The sequence below is a fragment of the Arabidopsis thaliana genome, chromosome 3 (assembly GCF_000001735.4).
Source record: "Arabidopsis thaliana chromosome 3, partial sequence".
Classification (NCBI taxonomy): Eukaryota; Viridiplantae; Streptophyta; class Magnoliopsida; order Brassicales; family Brassicaceae; genus Arabidopsis; species Arabidopsis thaliana.
The window spans coordinates 3,208,176-3,229,039 of NC_003074.8; the positions used below are offsets into that span (position 1 = coordinate 3,208,176).

The 20,864-nt window shown below is 38.9% G+C and overlaps 4 protein-coding genes across 6 annotated transcripts; 2 read left to right on the forward strand and 2 right to left on the reverse strand.

Annotated features, from left to right (window-relative positions):
* Positions 1-57: 57 nt before the first annotated feature.
* AT3G10350 (P-loop containing nucleoside triphosphate hydrolases superfamily protein) lies at positions 58-3,119 on the forward strand. 2 transcript variants are annotated; one of them, NM_111870.3, is made up of 11 exons: positions 58-327; positions 421-632; positions 731-793; positions 889-999; positions 1,210-1,284; positions 1,367-1,435; positions 1,514-1,579; positions 1,693-1,767; positions 1,842-1,940; positions 2,075-2,209; positions 2,366-3,119. In NM_111870.3, the coding sequence occupies exons 1-11, from the start codon at positions 135-137 to the stop codon at positions 2,501-2,503; spliced, it is 1,236 nt and encodes a 411-aa protein (NP_187646.2). In that variant the 5' UTR covers positions 58-134; the 3' UTR covers positions 2,504-3,119. The 2 variants fall into 2 exon arrangements, with proteins under 2 accessions (NP_187646.2, NP_001189855.1); NM_001202926.1 differs by having other exon boundaries at positions 89-632; positions 1,210-1,301; positions 1,411-1,435; positions 2,366-2,756.
* On the reverse strand, positions 2,709-7,446 carry PUM4 (pumilio 4). The gene is made up of 11 exons (NM_111871.7): positions 7,140-7,446; positions 6,277-7,015; positions 5,377-6,175; positions 4,723-5,248; positions 4,503-4,644; positions 4,312-4,419; positions 3,977-4,189; positions 3,752-3,862; positions 3,475-3,669; positions 3,225-3,399; positions 2,709-3,150 (listed from the first exon to the last, which is right to left on the reverse strand). Exons 2-11 carry the CDS (start codon positions 6,967-6,969, stop codon positions 3,101-3,103), a joined length of 3,012 nt encoding a protein of 1,003 aa, NP_187647.2. The 5' UTR covers positions 6,970-7,015; positions 7,140-7,446; the 3' UTR covers positions 2,709-3,100.
* A 717-nt stretch (positions 7,447-8,163) lies between these two features.
* Positions 8,164-11,095, forward strand: SDP6 (FAD-dependent oxidoreductase family protein). Its single transcript, NM_111872.6, has 6 exons — positions 8,164-8,690; positions 8,989-9,462; positions 9,552-9,883; positions 9,988-10,148; positions 10,223-10,481; positions 10,553-11,095. The coding sequence occupies exons 1-6, from the start codon at positions 8,327-8,329 to the stop codon at positions 10,850-10,852; spliced, it is 1,890 nt and encodes a 629-aa protein (NP_187648.1). The 5' UTR covers positions 8,164-8,326; the 3' UTR covers positions 10,853-11,095.
* A 236-nt stretch (positions 11,096-11,331) lies between these two features.
* On the reverse strand, positions 11,332-20,859 carry SEC8 (subunit of exocyst complex 8). Of its 2 annotated transcripts, NM_111873.4 has the most exons (27): positions 20,585-20,859; positions 20,140-20,260; positions 19,626-19,838; positions 19,159-19,332; positions 18,821-18,925; positions 18,488-18,597; positions 18,162-18,341; positions 17,625-17,769; positions 17,436-17,542; positions 16,788-17,095; positions 16,542-16,702; positions 16,328-16,443; positions 15,761-15,831; positions 15,553-15,683; positions 15,421-15,470; positions 15,171-15,271; positions 14,668-14,777; positions 14,379-14,486; positions 13,749-13,931; positions 13,584-13,669; positions 13,030-13,201; positions 12,854-12,931; positions 12,471-12,572; positions 12,269-12,343; positions 12,098-12,193; positions 11,945-11,994; positions 11,332-11,834 (listed from the first exon to the last, which is right to left on the reverse strand). In NM_111873.4, the coding sequence occupies exons 2-27, from the start codon at positions 20,179-20,181 to the stop codon at positions 11,747-11,749; spliced, it is 3,162 nt and encodes a 1,053-aa protein (NP_566372.1). In that variant the 5' UTR covers positions 20,182-20,260; positions 20,585-20,859; the 3' UTR covers positions 11,332-11,746. The 2 variants fall into 2 exon arrangements, with proteins under 2 accessions (NP_566372.1, NP_001327644.1); NM_001337871.1 differs by having other exon boundaries at positions 11,348-11,994; positions 20,585-20,779.
* Positions 20,860-20,864: the final 5 nt, after the last annotated feature.

Consider the following 20,864-nt stretch of genomic DNA (forward strand, 5'->3'; position numbering starts at 1 on the left):
AAAAAGAGACGAATTTGGGGACTAGTTACTTATTTAATAAAGAGTGTTGTTGGGAGCAAAAACAGGGAGATAAATAGTTTCTCGGCACCGCTTCTTTGTATAGCACAGAAGTGAAGAGCAAGCAGACGAAAAAAATGGCGACTCTGTCTTCCTATCTGTTATCTTCTCCTCCTCTATGCAAATCCCGATTCTCGGCAACAAGTCTCGTCTCAGGAATTGATTTCATCTCTTTCTCTCCTCGAACAACTCTCTCCTCGTCATCCACTGTCTTGCCGGCGATTCTTTCTCTTTCCGTTAAACATAATCGCCGGAGAAACTCGCTTCAAGGTTCGAATTCTAAAGTTTTCCTTTTTCTTAATCTGAAACAGGATTGGATTAGCTTAGCTTCTCTTGATTTTGATTTTGATTTCTGGGTTTCAGTGAAATCAGTAGCTAGCCCAACGGAGACGATTTCAGAATTCGATGAGATGGTCTCCGGCACGAAACGAAAGTATTACATGCTCGGTGGGAAAGGAGGAGTGGGCAAAACTAGTTGTGCTGCTTCTTTAGCTGTGAGATTCGCCAACAATGGACACCCAACTCTGGTTGTATCTACAGATCCAGCACATTCCTTGAGCGATTCTTTTGCTCAGGTAAACGAAGAAATTCTATAAAAAGGTGAAGACTTTGTTTTTGTTTGATGAAGATATACATATGATTGGTGTTTCTATTGTTTTTGTTGATTTTGTAGGACTTGACTGGAGGAATGCTTGTCCCTGTAGAAGGACCCGAAGCTCCTTTATTTGCTTTAGAAGTATGTGTTTGGAATTACCTTTGGTGCATTTTTTGGTTTCTGTGGTGATGATCTTACACTCAAATTTTGAGTTTTAATTGATAGCTTTGCAACAGATAAACCCTGAGAAGGCTAGGGAAGAGTTTCGTAGTGCCTCGCAGATGAATGGAGGAACTGGGGTGAAAGATTTTATGGATGGTATGGGACTTGGAATGCTTGTAGAACAGGTTTGTTGTAGCATTGTTTGTACATTTTGGTGGCAATTGCAGCTAAAATGTGTTTGAAATCGTGTTAATGGCTACCAATCCAAATATATATTCCGTGGTAGCCATGTGAGCTTCAATGTTTCTGATACTCAATCTAGATGTCTCAAATGGATGTGATTGCCTCTCACTGTTCTGCTTATGATACTGACTCTGGTTTTTTGGTTGATGAAGTTGGGGGAGCTTAAACTTGGAGAATTGCTCGACACACCGCCTCCTGGATTGGATGAAGCCATAGCCATTTCTAAGGAATTCTGCTATTCTATGTGATCCTTGTTTCTTCGGTCTTGATATGTACTGTCTCTTACTGATTTGTCAAGGGTATTCACAGGTCATTCAATTCTTGGAATCACCAGAGTATAACATGTTCACCAGAATCGTATTTGATACTGCACCAACGGTGAGCAAGCTTGATTAAAATTTCCCTTCCCTTTTTATATTGCAAAATATTAAAGACAGAGTTTGTTACTACTTACAGGGTCATACGCTAAGGCTACTCTCTTTACCTGATTTCTTGGATGCATCCATTGGTAAAATCTTGAAGGTAAGAAATGTTGATAAACCATTTCCTTTAAACTCTTATGTTTAGTCTGTTTACCAAAGTTTCAATCTCTTTCTCAGAGTTTGTCTTCTTAAATACATTTTCTTCATCTTCAGCTTAGACAGAAAATAACCTCGGCTACTTCAGCGATCAAATCAGTTTTTGGGAAAGAAGAAAAGGGGCCTGATGCTGTAAGTCTTTGTACATTGGCTGATATAGTATTCCTGTTTTCATTTGGTTAAAATTTTCTTTATGGATGTCACAGGCCGACAAATTGGAAAAACTAAGAGAAAGGATGGTTAAAGTTCGCGAGCTTTTCCGTGACACAGAGTCAACAGAATTCGTCATTGTCACTATCCCAACGGTAATATCTACCACATGCATCTCCTTGATGTCCTCCTATCTTCAAGAATAAAATCCATTGGCTGAGAACTTCCGTCCAATGTTGGTCTTAAGTTGGCATCTCACTGCTCATTACTTTTTGTTTATCTCATAAAGGTAATGGCTGTCAGCGAGTCTTCTAGGTTAAGTGCTTCCTTGAAGAAGGAAAGTGTTCCCGTCAAAAGACTCATTGTTAATCAGCTTCTCCCGCCATCCTCCTCAGATTGCAAATTTTGCTCTATTAAGAGAAAGGTATACACACAAACACAAACACAAGCTTCTCATGAACTGATAGTCTCTTTAAACCAAAGACCGGTCTTGCCTACTCCTCAAACCACAATGTGCTTCTGTTCTTGTTTTGTTCTGTGGTATGAACATGCATCTAAAACCTGAAAAATGAACATGCAGGACCAAATGCGGGCTCTTGATATGATCCGGGAGGATTCAGAACTCTCTGCTTTGACACTGATGGAGGCTCCGCTGGTTGATATGGAGATCAGAGGTGTCCCTGCTCTGCGCTTCTTGGGCGATATCATTTGGAAATAAGATCATTACATATTATCACCACAAGGATGAAGAACAAGCAGGTTCACTTGTATGAGATAGTGTTGGTTAATACATTACATAGTTTTTGGTATAGATGTTGATGTTTGTCTTTGATGGGTTTGGTCTTTGGCTAAAAATGAATATCGACGAGTTTTTCAAACTGTTAACAGATTCAGTATTTGCTACATTTTGGTGGGTGTAAAATGTTCAGTGTAAAACTTTAGAGCTTTTAAAATAAAAAATATAGCAATTCTTGGGGAGCAAAGCCGCAAGATATTTACATCGTAATGTGAAGAATAAGACCTAAAAGTAAGCCATTGCTTTACATAAATAAAACAGCAAGGCTTCACCTTTTACACAACCAAAAGGAGATTTTTGATTTAAGCCAGTTGGGATCCAAAATACATTTATTTACTGACTTAAATCTAAAACCCTCTATTTTATTTACAAATTATTTGCAAAATATATATAACAGGAACCATCTTGAGATGCTTTGCTTAGTTAGGCTGTACAAATAGCTCTCGGTCATCAACTTGTACCTCTTCTCAGGTTGTGTTATAAGTTAAGAAGCTTGAGGTTTTACTTACTCAGAGATGGTTATGGAGTGGTGTTCGCGGCAAGAGATGACGAGAGTCCGATTCTTCTCTCTGCAGAAAGAAGAAGAGTGATTCATGATCATGATCATGAACTGTGATGTTGTACAGAGAGAAGAAATGTTTACCTCCAGTAGTGATAAGCTTCTCAACCCGGGCAACGATGTGTTTCCCATATGTGTATCTCTTCAAGGCATTCAAGTGTACTTTGATGCGAGAAAGAATGAGTGCAAGACTTTGATCATCACATGTTTCAAGAACCTTCTGCACTACATAGTTCCCAAATGGGTCCTTCATCATCGCCTGCAAATTGTTCCAACTTTAGTGGGACTTTTTTCGAGACATTGCAGAAAGACATGAGGGAGTTAGATTGCAGACCTGAAGAGGCTCGTTTTCATCAGTATAACCAAGCATCTCATTCACTAGAACCTGACGTTCCTCTGGACCGCCAAATGTTAGGCACTTTTCAACAACATTAGAAGCAAACTTTTGCTGACTCATCTTCACAATCTGTCCAGCAAGCTTATTGATAATTTCTGACCGTTCATGAGGTTTACCATGTTGTATGATATGCTACAGCCGGAAACAGGATTAATCTTTATCAGTGTGTCCATTTTCATGAAGCAGAAACGTCAATTAAGCTTCAGAATCTTACCTGGATAACATAATTTCCGTATTGATCTTGTGCTAGAGTACAGACTGAATCCATGATTTCCTCCATAATGATCCGTTGGGTTTCTATATCATCAATATGCTCCAGTACCCTCTGATGCGATTCGAAAGAAGTAGAATATAAGTATCGTTAACAGTTGACAAAAAAAATTGGAACTTGGATCCTATGATCAAGAACCTATAGGGTGAGATGTATTATATCGAGAACCTGGATTACACGGCATCCATAAGGGTGTGTTGAAAGAGCTAAAACTTTTCCGTAGAATGAGGAAATGATGAACTGTATCCAATCCTGAGGAAGACGCTCTATACACTTCTGGATCACATGATTACCGTTCTGGTCATGAACGCATTTCATGACAGACCCATCAAGCTCTTTCACCATTCGAGCTTGCTGCTCCAATTCAACCACCTCTAACGCCTGTATCCATATCACAGAAACAAGATAGAGACACGCTCAGAAAAGTCAAACACCTTTGTCTGTAAAACCCTTACCACTAATAATAAGTAATCGGATCAAAACAATGTCTTTAAACTGAGCACCTTTTGGATAACCCTGCAGCCGTACATTTGTAGAGAAAGAGCCAAAACGTGGCCTGTTACTTGTTCAGCGAGTTCTTTTCTCTGCTTGGTTGTACCATGTTCAAAAAACTAGAACATAACCAGAACAACAAATGAGTAAACTGACACATCTAGCGATGTGTTGAAGTGATTTAGAAAGCTACAGCTTGTACCTTTTGAATGACATAATTTCCAAAGACATCTGTCATTAAAGTACGGCCGTAAGGAAGTATCTCAGGGAATATTGCATTCTTTTCCTCATCCGTTGCAGTCTCAAGTTTCTGTTGAATGAAACGACTTCCGTACTGATCCATGCTGCAAGTGATGTAAAATTCAAACAAAAGTGAACTAGTAACCTTGAATGATGGATATTAGATAAGGTAAGGTAAATACCTGAACTCAATCACATGACCAACTATTTCTGAAAGCTCCAAAGACCTTGTCTTGTTGTTCTTAAACCCCTCTAGTAAGGATGCTTCTGCCGTACTGCCAATATCTACATGGGATGATCCCTGTAAGCCTCCGAAAGGAACTTTCATCATTGAGGCAGATTGTGACATACGCATGTTCTGGAAATTTCTTGAATTCTTGGAAGGAGAAGGCAAATGGTTTCCTAGATACATGTTGCCAAGATCATATGAAGGACTCTCAAAAAATCTAGAATTTGCAGCATTGAGGTTACCCAGCTGTTGCCTGTTTTGAGCAAGTAACATCGCGAGGTATTCGTTAGCCGTATCTCCGTTTGAAGTCCCGAAATTGTTTCTAATAAGAGAATGATCGATTGGGGCAGCAGTAGAAGATGCCGTATGCAGATACTGGCTGTAATGTGGGTCCATAACTGGAGAGTGAAGCTCAGAAGCAACTTGATTTATCAATCTGTTCAAGCTTTGTCTATCCCCATCCCCAGTCAAATGTGAGCCTGAATCATAAGGAATAAAAAAAAGGTTCAATCCAAGGCAATACGATGTTCTGTTTGTGTATATGAGAGTGAGAGATAGAGATAGAGACAGAGATATAGAGAGAAAGAGAGAGGAAGGGGTGAGAAACCTTCAGCGGAATAGTGCTCAGCTAATGAATTCAACTTGTTCTTTGCCATATAACCACCAGCTGTGGAGAAGTCTGTTCCATTAATATTTCCATTCCTAATATTGACATCAGATAAGCCCACGCTTCCTAATCTAGAATGGTCTGAAGTTGAGTAGAGACTCGCTGAAGAGGAGGTTCGTTTAGGGATGTTGACCTGTCCATGGGAACCCACTGTAGAAGCACCAAGACTTGCTCCATACCCACTCATTCCACCATAATTTGCAGAAAACAAGTGATCTTTAGTTTCTGCCGTATTTTGTTGCCGCAAAGCCTTCTTATGACCATTGGGTATGTAACGCATGACATCAGATTGATTCTCCAGTTCCACTTGAAGCTGTGACTGCATATGGTTTTCTTTTACTTGACTCATCTCTGACATGTTCAACCTGGACAATGTGTCGGCAACATCGGCAGCAGTGTAAGATTCACAGTTTTGGATGGCTGTGCCAAAAGTATTCTTCTTCTCGACAGGACCAACCCTGGTACCAATAGGGGGAAGGCCAGAGGCCGTAGATCGTCCTACTAGATGTGAGTCAGGAGTTCTATTTCTTGGCACCGGAGAACTCATGGTGGATCCAAGCATAGTATTTGGACTGTTTTTGGCAGTAGAATGTAATGAATCATGGAATGCTAATGGGCTGTCAAATCCACCGGCACTGAAATTTGATAAAACAGCAGCATCTTTCATATCCCGAAAAGTGTTGCAGCTTGCAGGCCGAGAGAGTTGGCTGCCTAAGGCTGCATCCCGTTCAAGTCCTTCCTGCAAAAGTTCCACTCAATGAAGTAAGAAACCAAGGACTATTCAGACACCTCACAACCAGTATATACTCAACAGCATAAGCATCAATGTATATACATTACCTGAAGTATATCAGCAAAACTCTTCCTTCTCGGTCCAAGCCCAGAATATCCAGATAATCCAATCAAGTCTTCTCTGCCTTGATCTAGCCGCTGCACCTTCTGAGAGCGGCCCTGAGCTACAGCATTCCTCAGTTCCATCAAATCATTCTCTGCCTGCTCAACTGGAACCCCTGGCTGAACCGAGAAGAGCGATGAGGAGTTGTCGACTTCAACCGTTTTCTTCCTCCATTCCCCAACAGGATCAAACACAGACTCACTGTTGTGAAACCTCTGAGCAACCCTCCAATCCTCTCTAGACAACAACGGAGGAGGCAACCTCGGATTCGAATGCTCATTCGAATAGTAATAAGAGAGATACTCAGGGTGCCAACGTAACTCATCATCAGATAAAAGCTCAACGCCATTGCTAGTGGTTATACTGCTAATATTCCCAACATCTCTATGATCAGAGTTGTTATTGTTCAAGTACTGATTATCCATAGCTCTCAACAATCCTTCCACGGTAGGAGGCGCGCTTCCGCTTCTGTGAACATCAATGTCTCGTTCTCGTTCTCGGCCAAATGATTGCTGATTACGATGTTGTTGGAGCAAAGATTCGAGCTCCCTCTGGAATCGATCTTCGAGATCCACATTGGATCCTCGATTCACACTTGTCAAATTTGATCGCGTATCCATGTAGCTATTAGTAACCATCTCTTCCCTTCATCCGAATCAATATTAAACCTAATCAAATCAACACCTGCAAAAACCAGAAAAAGCCAAAAACAAATTCGTGTCGGTGTTACGAAATCGGAGAAGAATCTATCGATTTTTGAAAAAGAGTAATGATCAGAATCCGATCGCGAATCAAAGTAATGAATCACCTCTCTATCGATTTCAATGTCTACGAAGACGGAACGATAAGGTTCTCTGTTTCGTGAAAACGCAGAGGAGAGAACATTGAAGGAGAAAGTGAGAGAGGGAGTGAGATAAGAAATGTAAGTGAGGAAGATTGAGAGAAAGGGAAAGGGGATTCAAAGAATGAGAGACGAATAAGGTAAAGAAGACAAAAGAGGCAAATCATGGATGTCTGAGATCGCCTTCATCCTCTGGTAATTCTCCCAAACTGTCACACTTAACCTTTTTTAATTACATAAACTAATCTTAAAAAAGGTGATTAGAAGAAGATGCGGCTATTACGACATCGTATATCCATCTCTTTGTCTGATGGACAAATTACATAAAGTTAAAAGGATGATTAATTAATGATTAAATTTGTCACCTAAATTCAAGAATCTCTTATTAAATCGAGACAATAAATAATCACAATTTCTAACGTTTGTTTTTTTAATCAGAGAGAAGTTTGTATTTTTCGTTTATTTCGTTACGGTCATTCATTTTTCTGATAATTAATTTGTAATCTTTATACAGAAGTTTAATTAATATAGTTTATTTACAATAGAGAAATACCCTCTACGGTAATAGCATTAAAACAAATATTTAGTATGGCTTAACTCTTTTAATACTAATAATGATCAAATATTTAGTTATGTCTTACTGACTATATTCCTAAACATTTCCAATCTTAAGAGAGCAAGATTCGCACATTTTAAGAACTAGCAAAAACTCACTTGCAAATCCTCCATATTTTGAAATAATTATTTTCAATTTTATAATTTGTTAGTCTAGTTTATTAAATTAACTCGCACAAATTACTTCTATTTTTCTTAAAAAATCAAAAACACTATTGTTTGTACAAAACAGTTTTTAATCAAAAACTTACAAAGCCTATAAGAAAAATCTCTTGCAGCCCACTCAAACCATTCCTTAGAACTCGGAACTCTCTATTCATATGAAATGACCAAACCATCCCCACTTCACTTACCTTCTATGTATGGAAAGTTGTGAGGGTGAAACAGTAATTTAAAACGATATAGTTTCCATTACAGAGATTTCTATTTCCATTTTTTGATATCATTCGCAATCATTTTCTTCTTCTTCTTTCCCATGATCGTCTCTCGCTTCCCAACGCAATCTTCTTCACCCAATCTCTAAATCTCTCCTAAATTCCATGTCTCTCGCTTCCATTCGCCGTTTAGCTGCCGGAGCTGCCGTAATTGCCGCTGCATCCGGTGGCGCTGTCTACCTGTCTCCGTCGGTTGCCTCCAGCGACAAAGGAGGTGGTCCGATTCTAGATTCGTTGAGGCGTAGGCTTGGTGATCCCACCGCTTCTGTACCGTCTCGATCTGCTCAAGAGTCTGCTCTGATTGCAGCCACCGCTTCTGATCCGCTCGATGTTCTCGTCATTGGCGGTGGAGCCACCGGTTCTGGAGTTGCTCTTGACGCTGTTACACGTGGCCTCCGTGTTGGTTTGGTGGAGCGCGAGGATTTCTCCTCTGGGACTTCTTCGCGATCTACAAAGCTGATTCATGGAGGTACTTTTAATTTTTGAATTTTCTATGTGGCGTGGATTTCCGAATTTCGTATAAGAAGCTCTCTGAATTGTCTGGTAATATTAAACCATTTCTTAGTTTACTAGTTGGAATTGAGTGGTATGACCATTCAATTGACGAAATTATATTGAAGAATTTGTAGCTAGTTACTTGGTTTTTGCCACTCATTGTTGTGTTTTTGTTTGTTAATTCAATAATTGAAGGAACATACATGTTAAGGATATGTATTACATTTGCGGCTCTTGATACACCATTTGATTTAGTGCTCGTTTACACTTAGGGGTTCGTTACTTGGAGAAAGCTGTTTTCAATCTTGATTATGGACAGCTGAAGCTTGTATTTCACGCTCTTGAGGAGCGTAAACAGCTCATTGAGAATGCGCCACATCTCTGTCATGCTCTGCCCTGTATGACACCTTGTTTTGATTGGTTCGAAGTTATCTACTTCTGGATGGGGTTGAAGATGTATGACTTGGTTGCTGGACCACGGTTATTGCATCTGTCCAGATATTACTCTGCAAAAGAGTCTATTGAGCTCTTCCCCACTCTTGCAAGGAAAGGGAAAGACAAGAATTTGAGGGGTACTGTTGTGTATTATGACGGGCAAATGAACGATTCACGTCTGAATGTGGGTTTGGCATGTACTGCCGCGTTAGCTGGTGCGGCAGTTCTCAACCATGCCGAGGTTGTCTCGCTTATTACTGATGATGCTACTAAGAGAATAATTGGTGCCCGAATTCGTAACAATCTCACAGGTAAAACGACTAGCAATTTCGTGCAATTCAGTATACCTCTGCTCTGTCATGATTTGTGCAGTTTTTGATGAGATGTTTCAATTTGACAGGCCAAGAATTTAACAGCTATGCAAAAGTAGTTGTTAATGCGGCAGGACCGTTCTGTGATTCCATTAGGAAAATGATTGATGAAGATACAAAACCAATGATTTGTCCAAGCAGCGGTGTACACATCGTGCTGCCTGATTACTATTCTCCTGAAGGCATGGGGTTGATAGTCCCTAAAACTAAGGATGGCCGCGTTGTGTTTATGTTACCGTGGTTGGGAAGAACAGTAGCAGGCACTACAGACTCTAATACTTCAATCACTTCACTTCCAGAACCTCATGAAGATGAGATTCAATTTATACTGGACGCAATCAGCGACTATCTTAACATTAAGGTATATCCAGATTCAGATTAATGAGGAATAATCAATTCTATTTTTGACCCAATAGCTCTCTAACAATTCAGTTGATGATGTTATGCATCCTAAATCTTATATAGGTTCGACGTACTGATGTTCTTTCGGCTTGGAGTGGGATCCGTCCATTGGCCATGGATCCAACAGCCAAGAGCACAGAGAGTATCTCCAGAGACCACGTTGTCTTCGAGGAAAATCCTGGTCTGGTTACAATCACGGGTGGAAAGTGGACAACTTATCGAAGGTGAGGGTACTGTAAAATATAGCAGAAATTTGTTAAAGTTGTGTGATCATTGCTCATCAGTAATTTGCTTTCAGCATGGCGGAAGATGCAGTTGATGCAGCAATCAAATCGGGACAACTTAAGCCAACCAATGAATGTGTAACGCAGAAACTACAGCTTCTGGGTTCTTATGGATGGGAACCATCTTCCTTCACAACTCTTGCACAGCAATACGTGCGCATGAAGAAAACATACGGTGGTAAAGTGGTTCCTGGAGCAATGGACACAGCTGCTGCAAAGCATTTGTCTCATGCCTATGGTTCAATGGCTGACCGAGTTGCCACCATAGCTCAGGTATGGTTCTATATCCAGACTCGTTCTTCTTCATGTCCTCGGTAGGTAATATTTTGGATTTCGGATTGCAGGAGGAGGGTTTGGGGAAACGGTTGGCGCATGGGCATCCGTTTTTGGAAGCTGAGGTTGCTTACTGTGCAAGGCACGAGTACTGCGAATCAGCGGTTGATTTCATAGCAAGGAGATGTAGAATCGCGTTCTTGGACACTGATGCAGCGGCTCGGGCGTTGCAGCGTGTGGTGGAGATTCTAGCAAGTGAACACAAATGGGACAAGTCGAGGCAGAAGCAAGAGTTGCAAAAGGCTAAAGAGTTTCTTGAAACTTTCAAGTCGTCCAAAAACGCACAGTTTAACGATGGCAAGCACAACTAAAGCGGCCTCTCAGAGATTTACTTACACTATTTTATTATTGAATTTATTATTTCCTATTTTCCAATTTGTTGAATTTTTTGGGTAGCTACTAGCGAGAACGAATAATAAAACTGTACGGATGGAATAATAATACTGCGGCTACTCATGTTTCTCGGATGATTTGTTGTGAAATGTGTAAGAGCTACAGGATTCTGAGTCAGTTAGATTGTCCTCAATAGTCTGGAAGACTCAATTGCTTCTCTTAACTAAGCGTCTACTATAGCTTTAAGTCTAGTGGAGTGGAGTCAGAGATTTGAGATTCTAAACAAGTGTCAGAAACAAGGGTTAGGTTCAATTTTCACAAGATCATTTTGAACAACAAAGTCATAAAGTGAATAGTAATTAAAAGTCATGTTTGTTTAAATTTGATAGTAACGTTTGGCAAACCAAAAGCCAAAAGAGAGAATCTCAGATTCCACTCTGTTGTGTGTGATTCGGAAAAAATCGAAGATGAATAGTAAAGTATTTTGTGGCTTTCTCTCTCTATTTTTGTTTTTACTTGGAAGGAATATGAACTCACCTTGGAAAGTTTTATACAATGGAAAATCTCTACCAAAGAATTTAAACAAAACAAAGCTCTCAAAGAAAGGTCTTTGGTTCCGTATTAGACAAATACTCACGAAACTAGACAAGAGTTTAAAAAAGAACAAAAAAAAAAATGAAAAATTGAGATACTCACGAATCCAAACTCTTGTGGCAGTAGAAAGCACGAAGAAGATATACATTTTATGTCTCCTGCTTCTCCTTTATGATTTCACCATTATGATTTTTCTGCAGCTTATGAAAATCATGAAACAAATTGGCTGCTGGAGAAAGCTTTCGTTTAATCACAGTAATCCGCGAATGGCTTTGACATTAATGAGAAAGAATTTCCAAAAGGCGGGATTGAGCATCTGAAGGAGTATCTCTTCCAGGAACATTGACCTTCAGAAGATTGGAATACCTGCAAGCCAAAGAATGTGATGTTTAGTCCAAAAAATTAACTATATTAGTCTAATTCTTGTGTTTATTTCGCTGAATTCAGGTTAACGGAAATAAAGTTGAGAAGCAGACTCTGTGGGTGTAAACATTTGGTCGTGTTCTGCTATGAAAGCGAGCAATGCCTGCAGAAAATTAAGTAAACATTTGAGTTTCATTTGGTTTTCGGGTCATAATAATGCTGAGAAACCCAAAGGATTAAAAAAAAAAATCTCCCTTTTTGCTTACTTCGAATGGCATGTTTAATAGCTCAAAGTAAGTACGGACACGATCTAGGTTCTGTTGTACGGTTTCACCATCGATATATGGAATAGCTGCCATGGCCTGCAGTGTAAATACACACACATTAAGATAGTGAATGCAGTTGGAAATTACTAAAAATAGTGAACAAATCTTTACCTGTTCCACTGCAATAGTGTTCCGACATATTTGTTGAACCCCGAAAAGGTTGATTGATCTCATGTCAGCCAAAGCCTAGAAAATTTCGTAATAAATACTGTCACAGTTTAGAAGATTGTGATAACCTATTGGATATCGAATTATAGTATGGTATATTCAAATTTGAACTAGAAGTACCAAAGATAGAAAGGAAGAGTTGTACCTTAATGGACGCATTTGCTGCAATTCCACTAATGCCACCAAAAACGTAATTCCGCTTCTCACCAGAGATGAAAGGCGCCATTCCCTCCTCCCTACGTGTTATCTGTAAAAAGAGGAAGAGTAAGAAACTTGGTGCAGAAATATCGGGTTCAAAAGATTGTCATCTCGCAAAAGCAGTTCAAAATTACATTGGACAGTGGACACTTAACAAGTATGTAATTCACAGCAATGAATTAAGATGACTTCATCATCTGGCTAACTAGATTCTCTCAGCAGAAGAAAGTGATATGAATATTTGATGGCTATGAAACTAAACAAGGCTGATTAAAGTGTATTCCTGGAATATTGTTTTTTTTTAAGTACATAGCTATAATCAGTCCTAACCTGTGAAGTAAGAGATATCACAAAGTCGTCCGGCTCTTCAGCATCCTCATCCTCCAAATATTCCCTATTCGTCATTTCCTTTTTAACACCATAGTATTTTCGTAAGTTTTACAGGCCAGAGATAGAATTCTCATAGTCATGCCACTTTCCTCACAAAGGGAAGATCCATCACATACCTGAAGATGAAAGACTGTTTCCAATTGCATCTCAACACGAAGAACCTTTAGGCAATCAGTCGCAAGTTTTCTGTACTCATCTGCAAATGATGCCAGATTCCTAGGAGAAGCTGCTTGATTTCTGCTATTACCTTCAGCTTGACTCGCCACACGAGGAACTGCTTGTCCAAGCCTAAAGATTTTGGAAATCAAAACTTCAGAAAGAATTTTCATTTGCTTGCTGTTAGGGAAGGAAGAACTGGCTATCTTTCTCGACATGATGAAGGAGCACAACAGAAAGGGTAAAAACAACATTCATGGAAGACCCCTTAAGTTATGCAAGCTTTTGTTTTACACTTGATGAAAAAGTTTTGTGAGTTTTTTTAAGTTTGAGCTGGAAAAGACAGTGATCAGTCTAATTTAGTCTCTTAGCTATCCTATTTTTACTATGCATGTCCTTTTTCTCTTTTATAACATCATGGAACTTCGCAATTTTCTGTGTCCTTAAAACATCTAAGATGTAATAAGAGATGAGGAACGAGCAAATGCATAAAGAATCTGAACCAATGAATCACCTCTCAATAGAGTCTGCCACGTATTCAAGCGAGTCACTGAGAGAAGCTAACAAAATCAGTTTGTTGTCATCACGAATTAGATTATCCTGTAAGAAAACAACTTAATTATCTTCACCGAATGAAAAATTCTTACTAGAATAAGTATCAGAGAACACATATTTTTACCTGCTTGATAGGTCGCAAACTCAAGAATAGGTCACTGAGTTCTACTTCAGTGCCAACAGCCTCAGAGTGAGAAACGGCATGGCCAAGCGTAGATGGTAAACAAGCACTCGCCGCATCAAGCCGCATCAATTTCTCAATATCATGCCTCCCAATGAGCATGTAACTGAGCTTCTCTAGAACAGCCTGAAATACTAACAATGAAACCTAAGGTCAGAAAAGTGTGTACGAAGGAAGAAATACAACGCTTTACATTTAGGGAAACTAAAGAGGTATTAAATGGGTAAGAAAATGCAGATTTTTTATCAAAGATGCGAAAAGGTGCATTTAAGACTGGCTCCATATTCTTCCACATCACTCTTTGAATCAATACTCTCTGAGGATTATTGCTTCTAAGCATTTAATGCCAAGTTCACATAGCCCAAACTGAACTCTAGCTGGTAATCCACAGTCATATCATCTAATTCATTTACCTCCAGTTGAATTTTTAACATCACATTACGCTGACAAAACTACTTTTAGTATAAACTTTTGTGCTATAGGCGCAAACCCCTAAACCAGATGCCCAACATATATAGATTAGAAGAGTCAAAAGGAAGAGGAAAACAAATAAGAAAAGAGGAATATCCATGCCTCCATGTATGATGTTCGACATCTCTCAAATGTCCTCTCAAGAAATGTCTGAACATACTTCACAAGATCAGTAGCAAATTTAGGCATGGCTTGAGCCCAGCCAAGAACCTATAAAATTTGAAGAGCAAGTAGTTTCATCAAAACACAAATATCTTGAAACTTGAGAAAACAAAAATGGATTAAATGATGAACTGGAAGTAACCACTCAACTAATCCATTCTTTTAGGAAGATGAAAATTATGAAAAATAAAAACTTTTATCTTGCAGTTTTAAAGCATAGACGACTTGCCTCTTTTGCAAGGAGATCTATTGCTAGAAGACCTTGTAAGATAGGTCGTCCCTTTTCTACGGTTGCGGTGTAAGTAGTTGTATGTGCACGCGGCCGAAATGCAGCAGCGCCTGCAAAATGATTTCAGAACCATGGGTTTCTAACCTTGAATTTATACAGAATTACACACCGACATTACTGGTACTTTGTTTTAAATAAATTAGTGAAATGTAAATATTCCTATAAAATATTTCATGCCAAGAATCTTAAAGATATCTGCAATAATTCTCAAAGATGCTTTAACTTTTCATAAAACTGCCATACCCTATATTGGCAGACCAATTCAATTAGTTTTGAGAGCAAATGCTTCTATTACGACTTTGTGATGGCAAAACTCCAAGTCTTTGGGGCCAAACTAACAGCCCACTTTTCAAGATGCAATTCTATGTTATACATTTAGAGAATAATTACCCTAAAATAGCAAAAAACTCTATGATCAAATCTCTATAGTATATGGGGTTTACTTGATATAGCTTGCTGTACGCCTTTCCTATAGTCCACAAACATTGTCGGTAACAGATGGTCCTTCACAAAGTTTTCAGTGAATGTAAGCAATCCATCATTCCTGCATCAATTATTAATAACCCGATGGTGAATATACTAGCAATTTCTCAGCACTTGAGAAAACAATAATTTCATTTTGGGCTTGTGAGCAAGTAGTTTTGCTTTGCCAGGATGACAGCCTTCAAAGAAAAGTGGAAATTTTGAACTTACACAAGCTGGGAATGCTTTTTGGGCAACATTGAAGTGATTTTATCTGTAAACTGCAAGACACATAAGATCATAAGTCTACAAAAAAAACTGATGACATTGAATGAAGATGCTTAGATGAACCAGAATCTAAACCTGAAGAACAGGCCGGTAAATAGATGCAGCTAGATATATTCCTTGTTCAGGCAAAACAGCTGCAGATCCATAACCTTCCAGTGATGCATTTGGAGCCCTCTTTCCCCAGCCTTGACGAATGAGATCGGCTCCTGCAATCAGCAGATAACGTCATCAAGTCCACCAAAGGCATTCTAACTAAAGAAAAGTCGGGATGATTGATTATTACCCTGATTAGATATTGATACAGTTGCATCTGTAAACCGAAAGGTGAATGTTAGGCCATCCTCAGGTGCATCCCTGCAGCCCAACATTATCAATCAAGTATCAATACTACTAATGCATATCTTACAAAATAGCCTTGCAAAGCACTATGATGCTGAAAGAGAATGCGACATGTTTGTATGTTAAACAACAGTTGAACTATTTCCAATATTGACATTTAAAAGGATAGTAAATAACCCAGACAGGCTAAAGATCCAGCAACCAAAAAGTTCAAATCTGTGTTATACTCCTCAGGGCTCCACTTTACTAGCGCGCTGAGAAGAACCTAAATGACAAATTTTTAGACTTAGGTATCGTAAAAACCTTCTTATTTTACTGTCGGAAGATATCTCAACCCTAACATCCTCTCTATATAATCGAATGACTACACCAGGTGATTCACACCAGGCCTTCAGAACCAAATCTTAAACGTCTAATTCTTGGGACATCTTTCATTGTTTATGTACCTACATGATAATGAGAAAATCACCAGGGTAAATGTATGAACTACCAATGTGTGTGGGTCACTTGCCTTTTGTCTTTCTTCGGAGCCTTCTTTGCAAGCTTAGCAGTTTGTGCAGCAGCATCTGCTGAAGCAGCTTCTGGAGTTGCTCGTAGAATCTCACATATGAGTTGTTGGCATTCACTCTTCATCAATTAACACATAGAATTTCAATAAGCGTAAGTATGAGAATCCAAACATTTAGCTTCACGACAAATTAGATATTTGGAGTATAATAGCAAACCTGTAAGACTGTCAAGGGAAAACTGATAGTGTAGCCTCCAGTAGCTTGGGATGCTTCAGACTCGGTGTTCCAATTCACATCAGTAGGCAATGACCTTGGTGTGTTAATGTCATGTTGTGAAGCCTTCATCTCCAAAAGCTCTCCAATAACAACATGATTTTCTATAGAAGCAACAGTAACAAAATTTTTGAGCGTTGACTATTGAAAATGAAATATTGAGATGAGTTTAAGAGTTGAATTTCTCACCAAATATCTTGACAATAGTATCTAAAATTGAGTCAAGAAGTTCCTTCGCTGCAGCCTGCGCTTTGCCTCCAGGAGCCATAAGAGGCGAAACAGGGCTCACAGCTAGGTGAGTTCCTGAATTTGATATCCCATTTTGAGGTTTCTCTTTTGATAACCGGTAGGCCTCTGACTGTCCTTTGATTAAATGCAATCCAGCAGCTACACTTCGATCACCCTGACTACACGCGGACTTTGACAAATTTGTAGTCTCCAGATGGGCTTTAATCTTGGATATTATGATTTCATGAATTGTGGGTCGAAGTTTTTGGCTGCAAGCGAACACAAAATCATAACTAAGAAAAGTTCACAATTTCTAAGCCGGAATGTGCTAATTTCCATCAAGTGGAAAACTACTGTGCTGCATCGGTTATCCATTTATCTTTAAATTCAAGAATGATAAAGGTTCAGTCCCAAAAATTACACATATACATTTAGTATCTAGTGATGACATGGGTGACAAGTTAACTAAAGAAATGAGGCCATCTGCTAGCGATCTAACACTAACAGATATTAAAGGAGTTATTAATCTATAACTATATCCAGCTGTGAAACAGAAACAGTAGCATTTATAAAACCATTTAAAAAAATGAAAATAATTAGAAAGCCAACCATATGATAGCACCAGCAGCTGCAACTTTGCCAAGCATGCAGAGACACTGAACAAGGGTCTGTAGATACTTCACATGCAGTGGATCATCACTCTTTCTTACTGCTTCCTGAAACAGGAGAAAACACATATCATGACACTAATGAAATATGGGGAGAAATATGTTATAAGGCTGAATCACAGACACATACAATAAACTCATCAGGAGTGGAATCAGAAAGCCATGGAGGAAGTTGGTGAGAAAGCAATTTACTATCAGTGCCATTCCTGGCAGTATCTGCGGTGGATTCATCATGTTCTACGGAGTCTTCTTCATCATGTCCATCAAATGATGAACTACGAAACACAATGTGATAAAAGATACAAACATTAGCAAAGTCAAGGAATAGCAAAACATGTAAAGTATATTTCGTAAAACTAGAACAAAGGTTGTGTGGCTAGACAAAGCAACTTCTGCAATAATCAGTTTACAGTATAGTTTCTTTTATCAACAAATATTCTAATGAAAGAATTTACAAGGAGAATCTCCACATAATGATTAGGAAATGATGCAAGTATATTAATCTCAGTATTAATAATAGAGCAAGTGAAAGCCTCTATGGAGAACTACAACTAAACAGACAGTTACTAAACATTGATCACTCAGAATAAAGTTAACAATATACACGAAAAAATGTTCCTAATATCTCATGAAGAATACACTGAAGGGAAAGGATGCTATATCATACCTTTCATCATTAGAAGCGGTTCTATATGAACCATTTGTGAGCCCTCTAACACCAAACTGACTATCACCTTTCAGTGTCCGTGTTCTACGTGACAGTGGTTGTGAGCTCATTCGACTAGCTGCAACAGCTGTTGTCGTTGGTACTTCATCATCTCTTTCATATATGCTTGACGCAACTGAACTGCAGCATAAACATGGTCAAGAACAGAAGATTGTGCACTGAAAGAAGTGATGAGGCAAACAATCAAACAAGCAGGCCACTAGATCCGAGGATAAAAAGCAGCACAGCTTCTGAAATTTGCTTATAGAATTGCAAAAGAAACCTACCTGTATTCACCTCTATTGTATAGGTGTGCATGCAAATCATCTAGAATTTTGAAGAAAAGGGCTCCCCGCAACTTAGTTAGCTCAGATCTGACATCTTGAAGAGCACCAACCTAGGTTAACGTACCAAAATATCTATGAGTTCAACATACAAGTGAACAGTAGATCCCTTGGACAGAGATATTTCTAAAGTCCCAACAGAACTTCGATGATCCCAGATCCTCTTCAATGGATTTATTACAAAACAATCCTAGAGATCAAATTGATAAATGAATGGGAAGACCCACAATATTCCCATGACAATGCATTTGTTAAAATTGGCAGTAAGTAAATTACCGTTTGAAGCCCCTCACGCTCCAGCATTAGAGACGACTGGAGATACACTTGAATAGCAGCGTAAAACTGCTTATCAGCAATGAGCTTCTCAATACGAGATGGAACCTGTTCAAGGTTTCAAGAGGCAGGGTCACCATTTTCACATCAGAAAAGCAGTTTCTTTTAAGTAAGCCAAAATGAAAAAAAAGTAAGTACATATATCGGGAGCATATCAACAAAAGTAACATCAGAGATACAGAGATGATGAATGAAGTATGAAACTTGATAGCAGCGCAGATACATAGCAAGCACTGTAAACTCAAAATAAACAAAGAAATGTTACAGCTAATCCAACCAACCTTGGCAATGCCCTCGATTTGATCCAAAAGTGAGATGATGTGCCGCAATGTAACAGAACGGTACCACAACTGATGTAATTGTTTATTGCGTGCACCCAAGCTCTGTTTCGCTTCTGCTAAATCGTGCTTCAAGTCGCCTATCTTTTCAGTGGACTCACTGAATAATCGCAAGATCTGATGAGGAATACATTGAAAGCAGAGCAAAAGAAGAGAGATAATCAAAACCAAGGTGTTCCACAAATGAAATTTTAGTAGATAAATTACAACAGAGGGTACTATTCCAAAAAGAAAATTCTACATGCAGAAACCATAGAAGCAGCCATAGTTAGTATCAATATTAGATTTGTTGTATCTTTGGCAAATGAAGCGTGCAATATGGAAGTCAATAAGCGGTAACAGAGGATGCTACTTTAGAATAACAGAACGAACTATCCAATAAAAAGGAAGAGCTAACAGATATTAGAAACCTGTGAATAGTTTTGAATGGCCTTGTTGAAACCACCATGATAAGCATGGACAACTTCATCAACAACCTCCTCGACAACATCACTTTGTTCCTTTAATATATGAATGTCAGCTTCACGGTCTTTTGATGTCAAAATATGAACAACATGTGGTAAAGAGTCAAATCGTGCAGCAGCCCAGCTCTCATCTATTCTTGCCAGCTCCTCCCTAAGGTACTGCAATAACCATCAACACTCAGGCACATATACACACACATGTACTCCAAAACCAAATACATAACCAAATCAAGAGTGGTGGTAATTCAGTCAATTTCTTGTCTAGCCATCGTACAACTTCTTACAATTAACTCCAACCCCGAAATGAAGAGATATAAGAAAAAGAACCGTTATACTTAAATGTCCCTATAAATCCCCAAGGGGATGAAAGAACACCATAGAACAACACAATTCCTCATAAGCCCAAACTTCAGGTTTTCCAACTCAAGTAGGAGTCTACGAGTGAGGAAAGTGAACTTACAGTTTTATCCGAGGGTACAGGCAAACCATTGAAAATCCCCATGCTGGCGAACTCACTCCGATTGGCTTATTAGAGCCGAAATGAATGTTCCTCAGCACATTCCAATCAAAGCTCTCTGTAGCTGAAAGCAAAAGTCCAAAACCCCAAGACGAGTTAAACACATACACGAGCTAGAGACCGCGATATTACGCAGTTCAGTACACACAAAGAAGCTAGTGGACCCAACGGCGAACATAGAATTCAAGTCAGGAGAACAAAATGTGAACAATTCAATCATTACTCCTTCAGCGAAAGATCTGAGAATCATAATTCGAATTACATGAAAAATTCAACTGATGACGAGACTATCGGCGTATACAAAAATTAATCAAACACTACGTCTGGAAGTAGATCTAGAGAGAAAAGAATATCGAGAAACAAATTCGATTTCAGCTGCGAATCTTACCTGGGATACGAATCCACGCTAGAATCTGATCAACACGTTCCCGATCACGAAGAGAAAAGCTAAATCTCGAGAAAATGGAGAAGACGAAGAAGAAAAGGTAAAAATCTATACGATACGCGTTTGTTTTATTCTCCTTCCAATTTCTTCTTCTAATTTTCCAGACTTTTCTTCTCTCTCTATTTTTTTTTCTTTTTCTGTTTTACTTTTTCCTTGTTTTCTGTTTTTTCCCAAATAATAATTTAAAAATCGTGGGAAACTAAATCATCAAAAAGCTCTTCAA

Coding starts and splice junctions, on each gene's coding strand:
- AT3G10350 (NM_001202926.1), top strand. CDS start 135: ATGGCGACTCTGTCTTCCTATCTGTTATCTTCTCCTCCTCTATGCAAA. Junction 1,000..1,209: donor TTGGAATGCTTGTAGAACAG/GTTTGTTGTAGC, acceptor TGGTTGATGAAG/TTGGGGGAGCTTAAACTTGG. Junction 1,941..2,074: donor TCATTGTCACTATCCCAACG/GTAATATCTACC, acceptor TATCTCATAAAG/GTAATGGCTGTCAGCGAGTC.
- PUM4 (NM_111871.7), bottom strand. CDS start 6,969: ATGGTTACTAATAGCTACATGGATACGCGATCAAATTTGACAAGTGTG. Junction 3,863..3,976: donor ATGGATGCCGTGTAATCCAG/GTTCTCGATATA, acceptor GAATCGCATCAG/AGGGTACTGGAGCATATTGA. Junction 3,670..3,751: donor ACGGAAATTATGTTATCCAG/GTAAGATTCTGA, acceptor TTCCGGCTGTAG/CATATCATACAACATGGTAA.
- SDP6 (NM_111872.6), top strand. CDS start 8,327: ATGTCTCTCGCTTCCATTCGCCGTTTAGCTGCCGGAGCTGCCGTAATT. Junction 8,691..8,988: donor TACAAAGCTGATTCATGGAG/GTACTTTTAATT, acceptor GTTTACACTTAG/GGGTTCGTTACTTGGAGAAA. Junction 10,149..10,222: donor AAGTGGACAACTTATCGAAG/GTGAGGGTACTG, acceptor ATTTGCTTTCAG/CATGGCGGAAGATGCAGTTG.
- SEC8 (NM_111873.4), bottom strand. CDS start 20,181: ATGGGGATTTTCAATGGTTTGCCTGTACCCTCGGATAAAACT. Junction 17,543..17,624: donor CCACTCCTGATGAGTTTATT/GTATGTGTCTGT, acceptor CTCCTGTTTCAG/GAAGCAGTAAGAAAGAGTGA. Junction 15,684..15,760: donor TGTATCAATATCTAATCAGG/GTAATAATCAAT, acceptor TGCTGATTGCAG/GAGCCGATCTCATTCGTCAA.